Source organism: Leuresthes tenuis, unplaced genomic scaffold (assembly GCF_036924035.1).
Source record: "Leuresthes tenuis unplaced genomic scaffold, fLeuTen1.0.hap1 SCAF_3, whole genome shotgun sequence".
NCBI classification, from domain to species: Eukaryota; Metazoa; Chordata; class Actinopteri; order Atheriniformes; family Atherinopsidae; genus Leuresthes; species Leuresthes tenuis.
Window position 1 is genome coordinate 23,235,640 of NW_027325357.1, and position 12,341 is coordinate 23,247,980.

Genomic DNA, 12,341 nt, shown 5'->3' on the forward strand with positions numbered 1-12,341 from the left:
GTGAAAAGTAATATTTTAACATTTCGAGAGAAATTAAACCCTAACCCTAAAAAAGAAATTAAAAACAAAAACATGAAAGGAAATTATTTTCTTAAATGTGCTTTTATTTAAAAAAGTATTGTTTCCAAAGAAAAATGCAAAAACAGATAAATCATCCTGGTATTTATGATTAATACAGATTTTAAGTGTAAACAACACAAAAGCAATAATAATTATATACATTCTGTATAAATTTGACTTAAGAAAAATGAGGATTAAAATATGGTCGTATATTCTCAGGATTACTTCCAGTTTCCATCAGCATGAATGGGAATTGGGTAAGTAAGAAAAGTTGTTTCATGTTACATGATTTTATTTTAAAAGAAAAAAAGAAAACCAATTTCTATTCAAATATCACAGCACAGTGTTATCAGCCATCAAACTACAACACGGTAAAGACTCTCACAGAGGCAACGAATGGCGCTGATGAGTTTAATTCTTGGACCTCTAAACATTTTCTATTGCACTGCGAAATAGTTCAAAGTTAGCAGATCGGCTCGTTGTTTGCGGAGACTTGGCGAAGCTGAATTGGAAATCGATTCTGGCGAAAGATGCAATGCTTTGAAAAAAATGCCTGCAGTTTGAAAATGAAATGAAATTTCAACTTTTAGCTCAGATGTGTCGGTTTGTCATCGGTAGTTTGTCTGTCACCACCATCCTCGGCCTGCATGCGAGAGAAAAAAAGAAAAGTGAACATTAAGTTAACATTTTAAATATAAACAAGGAAAAGGGGCCATAGCTACAAAAAAAATAAATATACAGACAACTACAGAACATGTTTTTAAGGGGGCTGATATTTAGTGTGATACATTTCAGTTTGCAGTCATACATAAAATATGCTATGAATAGACAAACAATTCACTATTTACAACATATTTCTTACATGCAAAATTCTTTGAAATAGTTTTGATAGTTTTTTTTTTCATGGTGGGTGATAATACTACAAATAAAATGTAAAAATGTTTCTTATGAAGAGCTCAGGAAGAATTTAATTAGGGACCAATTATGAGGTAAATGCAGCAGTTTTCAGAAAAAACTCGAGTCACAGTTTTGTTTCAATGACAAGCAACATCTAAACAAAAGCTTAGCTAAGCTTAAAAAAAGAAATTAATAAAATGAAATAATCACTGAACAATACATAAAATTAATGAATATGTAAACACTTCAGTTTTGAAGTTTTTTATCTTTTTTTGTTTCAAGGAGGAAATGGAAAGATCTGTTTCTAAACTGTGACTGCGGCCCCCCGATGGAAAGACGATTTGTGATTAAAGAATGAATAACTTACTTTCTCTTGTGATGGTGTGGGCACCTGCGCGTTCTTATGTCTACAACAAAGAGGGATTTTAAACTCAGCAAATGACTGCATACAAATTACAGAAAATCCACAAACCTGACATTATTTTTCAGATGTAGAATCACAAATAACAATTCCCAGATTTCCAGAGGTATTCAATGACAACATTTTAGATGTAATTTAATGACAAATTGGATGTACAAGAGGGCTGTTGTTTTAGGTGTAATATATCAGATGGACTTACAGTTGCAGTATGAGGAAATGATGACGAGCAGCAGCAGAAGAAAGCCACAGCCGCCGACCAGTGGGCCCAGTATGATTGGAGCGCAAAACAGGGAAAGACCAGCTGGTGCTGCTAAACATGTACACCAGTTCTACATTATAATGTAGTGATAAAGAGTCATTACTTAGATGTGTTTTGGGACATTTACCTGGTTTGCTCCTGTCTTTACAAGCACAGCTCGTGGTAGTTGGAGTTCTTTTGGTTGTGAACGGCGACAATTCTCTTGTTGGCTCTTTATTTTTTCTTATGAAAGAGGTAAGAGTACCATGAGAGGTTATTCCTTTGGAAAGAATCATATGTGTTTTCGACCACAATTAGAGAACAAAAACTCACCTCCAACCAGCCGTGTTATTTCTCCAAATTCCAGCTCATTTCCTTTGACAAGAGAGGCACAGCTGTAGATGCCACTGTCGCTTCTTTTGAAGGACTTTAGTCTTAGAATATACTCTTTTTTTGTTGTTGTTTCGTGTTGGAAGATGCTGTTATAGTTGGTCATGACTGACTTTTGTGTACCACCGGGGCTGAATGATCCAATGAATTCCATGCGAGATAAGCTCAGCACTCGAAACCAGATGACCATGGTCCCCCCCAGAAGTATGACAATAAACATCAACCCTTTCCCCTTCCTTTACTGTCTTCTCTTGAACAGCTTCTGAGGTGATTTCTTCAATGTTGTCATAAAAGAAGAACAGCGATTATTCACTTCTCAGTTGTTCAGAACATAACACAAAAGTATAAAAAACTCAAGGAAAACAAATCAAAAACATTTAGGTCTAACTTACGTTGATAGAACACCAGAATCACCAGGATCTGAATCCATTTTCTGGCCATTTTTTAAAAAATCCTGCAGACAGCAATAGCTGCTTTACCCGTCTCTGTGGTGTTTATTGGAATCTGCTGGGAGATAGTTCAATGAGATATGAAACCACGCCCCAGCTGTAACCTTCTTCTCTGCTGTGTCAAATGGTATCATTGCAGCGGAGCGTTTGCAGAGCCCTCCTGCAACGCAGTCGTGGTCTGCACGGCGTTTGAAGTAGAGCCCGCTAGATCTGCCGCTAGTTTGAAGCATCGAACGGCACGACCTGATCCACAAGCTATTGGCACACAAATGGAGCAATGCACAGTATGTGGGCTGAAAAGGATGGGTAGGAAGTGTAAAAGAAAAAAAAAATGAGCATGGGGTACATGATATGAAGTCTGTTTACACAATTTCACTTTGTTTTTGCACAAATCAAATGCTGAGCTTCATCCACACACGATGTCGGTAAAATGTGCCCCGAAGAAGTTTCCAGAATCTCTGACAATTGCAGTCGGTAGTTGACCTTTGACCCCCCCTTTTGCACGTTGATAGGGGTGGTTTACGCTTTTAAATTGAGTTCAAAGTCAAGAGTGAAAAAGTCCCGGATTCGGAAACAACTCAACAAATTTGTTTAAGAAAAAAAAGCCATAAATCTTTATCTCAAACAACAAACACTGAATATTTTTGATATAATTATGATTCCAATAAAACTTTTGTTTTAAAAAAAATCTAGAAATCCTAATATGTGTGTGAAACAGAGAACTGATCTCATATTCTGCTTACAGAAAAACATGCTCAGTTGCTGTGTGGCTTTCTCTTTTTTGATCTGCTGTTTTGGTTCCTCATTTGAAAGACGAGAAATTTAGGAAATAGTCTCCACCGAAAATTAGGAAGAACCTGATCACAGTTCATGTTAGTGGTTTTCCTGTCTCTCCAGTCCTCTGCCAACTAGTAATGGGATCAGGTTTTGTCTTGTATTTATAGCCTCTTTACTCATTTGAAAAGTACATCCACAAAAAATGATTGTTTTGGATATTATGTCTTATACATCTGATATCTGCCATTATGAGTCTGCACACATGTGTAAATGATCTTCTTTATCTTTATTGTCAATGTGGTCACCCTTTCAGCTGGATGTTGTGTTGGTTTAACAGCATTTCCCAAATATTTGTAGCGATGGCTTGCTGTAATGAAAAAGTGCTCATTTGTATTGTAAGAGTTTGGCATCATGTGGCGTCACATTGCTACAGAAATGAAAGATTTAAGACACTAGATGGCAGCAGGAGCAGGATTCACAGCTGTGACGTTTTATTGAACAGTTGATCACCAAATCATGAGTCACATTAGAGTGGGCTGATGTGCTGTGCAAGAGCCAAAGCTTATTGAGAGTGTGCTTTTTTTTATTGTCAACACCCCCGTCATGACACTACAGGTGTTTCTACCCTTAAAAGAACATGAGGAAACTTCAAAAGAAAAACACCTGCTTTGACATCCGTGGTCGGGGCTGTGGGCTGTGGCTACACACTCATACAGTAGGTTTGGACCAACAAAGAGAAAAACAGGGGAAAATTAATTACTCATGTGTTTTATGGCTAGAAGAGCTAGAGTGGGAATGGACATGGTGATAAGGTGTCATTAAGTGGAGAGATTGGGGAGACACTGACATGTAAGGTCTGACAGAAGACCTTGTCAGACTGGTTCGTTTAGGCATCTTGATGAAAACTTGCACTAAAAGTCAGAATATATATATATATATTCTATTTTATTCAAATTAATCAAATTGAAAATAACAAAAAATAAAACTGTAGCTGTAGTATTTTTATTTAAGAGCCTGGAGAAGTAGAATTAGTACCCGATCCAGCTTTGATCAAAGCTAAATATCTGACTCAAAACAGCCAGGATGATAATTGACTGTGACTTGAAAGCAATAGCAAAAGTTAATACATTCTGTTACTTTGTGTGAAAGGTGGTCTAACATTTGCGGGAAAGTGAAACTCTCTTCAGATTAACTGAGGAGAGCTTCAGCTGCTATGGCGCAACGCAAAGCCCGTCACATTTCCTGTACTGTGATGGAAAATAAATGCGCCAATTTGGTAATGGGCAACAAGAGCTGACATTTTGCTTTTCTGTGGGCGATTTATCTGTTCCATCGGTGGGAGGAGATAGACAGTAACAAAACAGACTAAATAAAATCAGAGACAGACTTAGGCAATTAGGCAATTGTGTCATTGACTTTTGCCGTAGAGCTTTTACTGTATGCTGTCACAGTTTCCCGTTAATATGCTAGAATGATGGTTGGTACGATTTATACTTTTTATTTCAAATTAATTACTTTGACATTTGTTTCAAGTGAAAACAAATGTCAAAGTAATTAATTTGAAATAAAAAGTATAAATCGTACCAACCATCATTCTAGCATATTAACGGGAAACTGTGACAGCATACAGTAAAAGCTCTACGGCAAAAGTCAATGACACAATTGCCTAATTGCCTAAGTCTGTCTCTGATTTTATTTAGTCTGTTTTGTTACTGTCTATCTCCTGCCCACCGATGGAACAGATAAATCGCCCACAGAAAAGCAAAATGTCAGCTCTTGTTGCCCATTACCAAATTGGCGCATTTATTTTCCATCACAGTACAGGAAATGTGACGGGCTTTGCGTTGCGCCATAGCAGCTGAAGCTCTCTCAAAAGCAACCTCCTCCATTCCAGTGAATGAACATCAGCACTGTCTGCTTGTTCTTTGCCAGTTTGGCTCTCCATCAAGCATTATGGGACAAGAAGCTGTTACATGGAAACCAAAAGCACCAACAGGAGTAAGTAGAAATTGAAAGCTCTGAAAAAGAGGAATTGGACAAATGCAGATAGCTGTGCGCACACACGTTTGCTCACTTCCTGTTAGGATGCGTGGCAGCACCCTCAATTCGAGTGGGGAAAGAAAACTAAATGAACGTGAATGTCTTTTTGACTATTGTCTGACAAAATCATCTTTTAAAGTATGCCCTCTTGATAATTTTTTACTTTATGTCAAATTTAAAAATGTATGTTATTTAGAACTGAAAGTGCCAGCGCTACAGCATAAAAGTACTGTATTATAATGTAGTGTACTCGTCTACTCAAGGTAATACTTTGACTTATTGAGAGACTAAAAAGTATTCTGACCATCTGATGGGAAACAGACAACTAGTGTGCAGCACAGTCAACAAATATGTGCTCCCAGAGAGAACAGACAAAGGAAAAATGTATGTTTTTTTATGCTTATTAAGTTGAGTTATGAGCTGCTGTTGTCTTGGGTATTGAAAGATAAAAGCATATAATTTGATTTGTGCACTTTAATAACTTTACATTGTTGTGTCATGATGGGCAAATGGCACTCAAAATAAAGTGGCCGACCGTCCACGTATTGGATTCAGACGCGGTGTGACAAATGTAGCTCTTTGAAATTCTGACTGCTTCCTGTATCTGTTAGACAGATTGTCGTGTCTGATTTCAGCCTTTGGTCAGATTTTAAATGGTGTTCAGCCTCCACCATGTTTTTTTTCTTTCCGCCTCGCCATAGAATATCGCATTAGTACGTGACTTTTAAACACTCCTGGTGTAAAGTAATAGCTTTCACAGGGCACCATATACAGATTTCCCCACAAACTGCTAGCTGTTCAGCATTGCTGCGTCAGCTATTTGCGTATTGAGATCAGACATCTTTATCTACTCAGACTGTCCCCTCTTTACAGGACAGCTCAGTGACATACAGCATTCTGTACGCTTATAATCTGCTGAAGACAAACTCTTCTCTTAGAATAAAAGCAGCAGAGACATCTGTTTTTCATCAACATCTCCCACACTTCGAGTCGAAACATACGACTATAGATACATTGGATTAAAAGTTTGTCAATTCATGGTGTGAAACGCAAGTTAAGCTGATTTCTTTTTGTTGGGTTATGTAATAATTTATTATATAAAACAGAGCAAAGACTTACATTAATGTTTGATGAGAACGTTTTTCATAAATCTTACGAGTTTAAACAGTTTTTCACCTTAAGTAAGACAGAAGAAGAAAAAGCCCAAACGACTTAAAAAATATTTTGTGCGTTTAATTTTTTTTTCATTGTGTCCTGAGATTTTCATATAAGTTTCAAATTTTGTGATCAGAGAAAAAGCAGAAATGATGGCCCTGTTCATTTACAGCTGCCGCATTCATTCGATCATTTCCTGGAACGCACAAGAGCAAATGCAATATTTCCTCAAATATCTCGACAGAACTGTAATGGGCTTTTGTAAATGCTGTGTACCAGTTCATAAGGTTGATCTAGCAAGCGACAGCTGTTTAATACAATCATTCTGTGATGAATTCCACACTCTCAAAGGTTGATAATATTTGGTACTCTTGATACAGTCTGAGGTCTTGATTCAACCTCGACATTTTGGAGGCTTTTTGTGGCCCTGTTCAGCTGTGTTGTCTTCAACTGAGAGAGGATTTATCAATTAAGTTCATGCAAGAAATGTAAGTGTTCCAATAAAACAAGCAGCTGAATGTAATAAATGTATGCTTTTCTTTAACTGATTTTGCTTTACCTCCTAAATTAATTCAGTAAATCTTTCCACAATTTACAGGGAATCACCACATTTGAGTTTGTTGTTATCATGATTTACTACAACAGTAGTTTGTGGTTGTATGTACATTAATTAATACCTATACACTGACACTTGTCCATGCATTTTGTTTTGCACTCGTATTATTTCAAATCCAATAAAGCACAAAGGAACAATAATTTACAGGTTTTCAGTGGATTTTTTTGTGTTTTGCAGTGTTCTTCTTTATAAACCCTCTTTGTGTCTTTCTCTTAACATCTCTCGGAGTCTGTGTCAGTGCTTGTGGTTGGGTCTGTGGTACTTTTTGCGGTCTTTTTGTTTTTTGAGACGATGTGACGAGCTCAAAGTTGAGCGAGGCGATAGCATCTCAGCGAACACGTCTGTGTCTCCTCTCCCTCCAGCGCACAGGAAAGGGTTGTGCACACTCCCTGAGACCCGGACGACCACCAACTCAGTCGAGTCTTCGCACTCCTCAGTCGCACAGGTGTGATCTCGTGCTGCCTGTGTGTGTGTGTATGTGAGACTGAAACTGCAGGGAACTCACACTGTGCTATTAAAATGTTGTTGTTTTTTTAATTGTAGGCTAAATTTTTACAACATTAAAGATTATTTGCACAGTTGCGACATCATTTTTGACAGAAACTGAGTATGATATAAGTTTACACATCAAAAGTAAAGGAAGAAACCAAACCCCCGTCACTCACCTACTCAACTTCCGCTGAACACAATATTGACAATGGAAGTACAACACCCACCTCCAAAACTCTCCATACATGTGAACTGTACTACTCAACGCACATTTTGAAGCAGAGTACTTCTTAGAACATCAGCAATCCACGCAATCCACGTCCTTTCTGTGATATGAAACATGTTCTTTCCTTCTATCTGTGTTCTTTCTGCTACTGCAAAAGTGTCCCTGAATACCATAAATCTCTTATCTGTATAGAAGGGACTGGATTATAAATGTCTCACTACTCTGTGAATGTTTGGAAATACACAGCTTTATTGATTGAACAGAATTACAGTCACAGAAAAATCTACACGTAATAGGTGTGTGAACATGTGACATTTCCATGATATTGTGGAGAACGAAAGCATAAATAAATACAGAAGAGAGCAAAGGTGCACACGGTGAGCATCTCAGAGATAAGTATCACAGAAGATGACTTTTTCAGTTCAGCTGCACTGTAACTTTAGTATGTAAAAAAATAAACTTCACAAGGCTACTTTCTATGAATTGGCATGGATACTTTTACACACTGGACTGTATATAACTGAACTTGTATCGAATTTGTCTGCTCTCGCTGTAAAATGAGATTATTTTGTTGTGGAGCGGCGCCATACCAACTGAAACGAATAAAATGATTCACGGCCCTGCTACACAACACATCTTCATATTACGGTGAACAGCTCTTCGTGATGGGATCTGGGCGGGTTTAGTCCTTATTCAACAATCATCTCAACATAAAAGCTCAACAACAACACACGTTCCCAACCCTTACATGGAAAAAGTAGAAAACCTCCTTTATAATTGATGATATAAACTGCAAAATGAGCAGTGAGAAAAATATACATAGCACAGTATTTTACATGGTCACTGCTTTTCACCAGCTGAGCGCACATTTCACGGCATTCAGCACATGTTTTTATTAGCAGAGCGCATCTTTGCGCGTCTCCACAGGGCAGATAGTTCCAGTGAAACACTTCAGCGTCTGCAATCACAAGAGCGCGCACCGTTAGCTTTATCAGTTAATTAACCTTAATAATCATACGTTGTATTAGACACACAATGGACTTACCTTTTGCCGGATAAAAGTTACAGACGCACTGCTTTTAGGTCATCATCCGCTTCCTTTGTTGAAAAAACAAATGGTTAAAGTAGAGATTCAAATACTGTCAGTACAAACTGTTTCAGAAGCAAAACCAAACGTATAAATATTTCTCCGATCATAAAGGAAAAATCATATAGAAAACATACAGCTCTTTTCATTATCGTTAGTACTGGACTTACTTTGCAAAGTGGTGGTGACATTTTTTGGGCAGCCCTGTAAGCGGGAACGTTTCAAAAGAGGTAAAAGAAAAAATGTCAGAGACACGAGAAAACAGTTTAAAACTCTAATGATTATATTTCAATGACATTAAAGTATTAAAAGACATGAGTCTCTACAACTAGGGTACTTTTACCTGCCTGACTTCATATCAATCAGCGCAATAAACAGAAACGGGACTCACGGCTGAAGTAATACAGTGTGAACAGAATAACAAGAACCAAGCCAACAGCAAGTCCAACCAGTGGCCACAGCAACAGGGAGTCACAGCCGCCTGGACAGAACACACAACATGTACAGGTCACATTTAAATTTGTTACACATTTTATTTTCACCGTCGTTTTAGGGTACAATCAATCACTGCAGGGTCACTTCTTCCCGCGCAGCCTCTTTTAATACCGTACTCTCCACTGCATTTGCATAATTACAACCTGGGAGTTTCCTACCTGAATCCACACACAGCGATATATTCACAGAATATAAGAGCTTGTACATATCATGCCTTTAGATACGATGCATGGAAAGTGTTGAAAAATTCATACCCTGCGGACGATTCTTGCAGCGACACGGCGGTTTGGGTCTTGGCTTCACGGTTGGGGGTGGGGTTGTTGGGGGGATCTCTGCCATATAAAGACCAAAGAGCCATGAGGACAAAGTAACAAATAGCAGTAAAGCAAGAACAAAAAGAATTTTGTGAAGATCAACGCAGCATAATGATTCGTACAGGATAAATGATTGTGACCAGAATCTTTGGACAGATTCCTTCTACAGATGTTCGCTGAATGTGACTCTCCAGTTTTCTTTCCAGTATTTCACTGTTTGTGCTCATAGAAATTCATGCCATGATCAATAAACCATGTCCACACAGCCATGTTGTTTTATGTAAATACGTATTCATTCACATAAAGTGACAGCAGCGAGACAAAGTTAAGCGCTGATCCCTACACAAAACCGTACCTCTGACATGTTTACATCTCTCGACAAAAGCAGCAACATTTGGCGCTACGTTGGGAGTTACTACGGCTCTTGAGTGTCCACGAGCTCTTCATAGTTGTATTAGAGCAGCACAGCCAAGAAAGCAATTCAAGCTAAAGATGGCGTGACACAAACATTTTGGTCCGAACTAAAAACTAATCCCTAACACTGACTGATTTAAAACTATATATATTCTTATTTCTAAGATTACCTTTATGTATTTCTAAAGATTCGTAAACAGTGGAATGTCGCACTGTAAAAGAAAAACCAGAGGGGGGAACTTGAGTCTGGGTGCACTTAAACTGAGTACCCTGAAATTGGAGGGTGCGCAGTGGCATGCGATTATTTCAGATCATAATCTTTATGGTTCAGTAGTTCTCGTTCTACCACATATAAATGGCACCTCATTAAACTGTTTACTCCTCCACCTGCCACTTAAGAGTTAGACGGATAAACTTAAACAGTCTCTGATCATTCTAATTACACTTCTGATATTTAACTGCTGGAAATGAAGCACTTGACATTTTAGCATACAAACCTCCAGGTCGAAGAAGAGAGCTGGGCCGAAGCGTTTCTTTGTTGTTTTTGGAGTCCCTTACGACACAAGAATAAATCCCCGCGTCCGCTTTTGTCACACCAAGGATGCGCAGCACAAAGGCCCCACTACCTCTCCTGCTTAACTTATACCGTGTGGCGTTCACATCCCCGTAGATAACACGATCAGCATTGTTGCATTTCCCGAGAAACACCAGTTTGTCTTCGGTGGGAACCGTGTGAAACCAGTACACATTGTCACAGAGGATGTTACCACAGTCACAGTCAACAGTCACATTACTGGAAATGTTAGGATAAAGAACATTGACGGGATTTCCTTGCTGGAACTGGCTTGAGCCTAGGGAGTGGAAACAGAGAGATGTTTGAAAACGTAAGAGCACTTATTGTACACCAAAATACAACCACAGCCAAGTGAGGGAGCTTCTGGTTATTTGATTTAACTGGAGAACTGAAAAGGGTCAAAACCAAAAAGCCAAGAACTGTGAAGATAACATCCATTAAAGGGTCACTGAACCGAAGCCGGCACGTCCACCATTTGGGGTTTGTAAAGATTAAAGGAAAAAGCCTCAACGCTTTGCCGTCTTTGCTACGCAGCAAAGCGAACACTGATTGTAATGTGAAAAGCATAATGAAGTAATCGTCCTTCAAGTGAAGCGGACAAAGAATGGAAATGCAATAGGTGACATGAAAACCCTACAATCCCCCAAAAGTGCCACAGAAATAAAAATGAAGCAAAACCATGAAGACATCGCAAAGGAAATGGTGTGTGTGTATATATATATATTTATATATATATAAATATATACACACACATATATACATATATAAATATATGTAAAAAAGTACACACTGTTGCAAACAGTAGTGTTATAAAATAACTAAGCAGCTGGCCGTGTCTGAAAACAAAATGCAATACACAGTCTACAAACAAGTTTTGACGTCTTGAAAGTATGCAAATAGATAAATTATCACCATGTTGACCTACTACAGAGCACAAAAAGGCTGTGTACCATTTCCCTCGGGATTTCCACAAGTCAGGGGCCGATCGTGCACATAGTTCATGTAACAGCACGACAACATATTCAGAGTATCAACGAAAATCTCTGAAATAACAATCATCAAACCAAAAGCTGCTGCATTTAGTTTGTTTCTACTCTTTTGGACTTTGTAAAAACAAATAATAACACCCCGGTCTGTATATGCTTAACAAAGAGTTACATGTAAGTTAAACGACATCAGTTTGAGCTGAGGAACGGCATCCCACGGTAAAGGCCCCTGGCAGAGAAACGATGCTGACAACACTGCAGGCTTACAAAATAATATTTCTCCTACCAAGTGTCCAGACCGACGCTGTCAGAGTCCATGCCAGCAGTACTGGGATCATTTTGTCAGGTCGCCAGTGTGTGTAGATGTGACTTGTCGCTGAAGGATGGTGCTGATACTTTCTTTTCCTGCTGTCTATCTGTCAGAGATTATGGGAGGAACCTGCTGACAGGGCCGTCAGTCTTCAAGGTAACACCCAGATGTGACACATGAAGGGCCTATCAGATTGGCCCGTCCACCAGCTATAGAGCCTGGGCCAACATAGGGCACATATACTGTGTCACATACTGCTGACTAAAATGATCTGAGTTAAAGGAAAAGGAGAAGCATTAATAAAATGCACCCGATCAGCAGAATGTGTGGTTTGTCAAAGAACAAACAATTCAACATGCAAGGCACCGGGCGTCTCATGTCACACGAATCGTGACAAACAGCT

At 38.7% G+C, this 12,341-nt stretch overlaps 2 protein-coding genes across 2 annotated transcripts; both read right to left on the bottom strand.

Annotated features, from left to right (window-relative positions):
• Nucleotides 1-364: 364 nt before the first annotated feature.
• cd8a (CD8a molecule) lies at nt 365-2,662 on the bottom strand. Its single transcript, XM_072383053.1, is given in 7 exon segments — nt 365-703; nt 1,325-1,364; nt 1,578-1,688; nt 1,765-1,859; nt 1,940-2,203; nt 2,205-2,280; nt 2,399-2,662. Coding segments are annotated over 7 exon segments (687 nt in total). The 5' UTR covers nt 2,448-2,662; the 3' UTR covers nt 365-651.
• A 5,327-nt stretch (nt 2,663-7,989) lies between these two features.
• On the bottom strand, nt 7,990-12,066 carry cd8b (cd8 beta). Its single transcript, XM_072382641.1, has 7 exons — nt 11,915-12,066; nt 10,566-10,919; nt 9,595-9,672; nt 9,237-9,326; nt 9,016-9,049; nt 8,804-8,856; nt 7,990-8,716 (listed from the first exon to the last, which is right to left on the bottom strand). The coding sequence occupies exons 1-6, from the start codon at nt 11,964-11,966 to the stop codon at nt 8,838-8,840; spliced, it is 627 nt and encodes a 208-aa protein (XP_072238742.1). The 5' UTR covers nt 11,967-12,066; the 3' UTR covers nt 7,990-8,716; nt 8,804-8,837.
• Nucleotides 12,067-12,341: the final 275 nt, after the last annotated feature.

Excerpts from the sequence above, each read along its gene's own strand:
- cd8b (XM_072382641.1), bottom strand. The coding sequence starts at position 11,966 with ATGATCCCAGTACTGCTGGCATGGACTCTGACAGCGTCGGTCTGGACA. Across the intron at positions 9,673-10,565 it reads CTCTCTTCTTCGACCTGGAG|AGATCCCCCCAACAACCCCA; the intron begins GTTTGTATGCTA and ends TTTATATGGCAG. Across the intron at positions 9,050-9,236 it reads CACACTGTATTACTTCAGCC|GGCTGCCCAAAAAATGTCAC; the intron begins GTGAGTCCCGTT and ends TCCCGCTTACAG.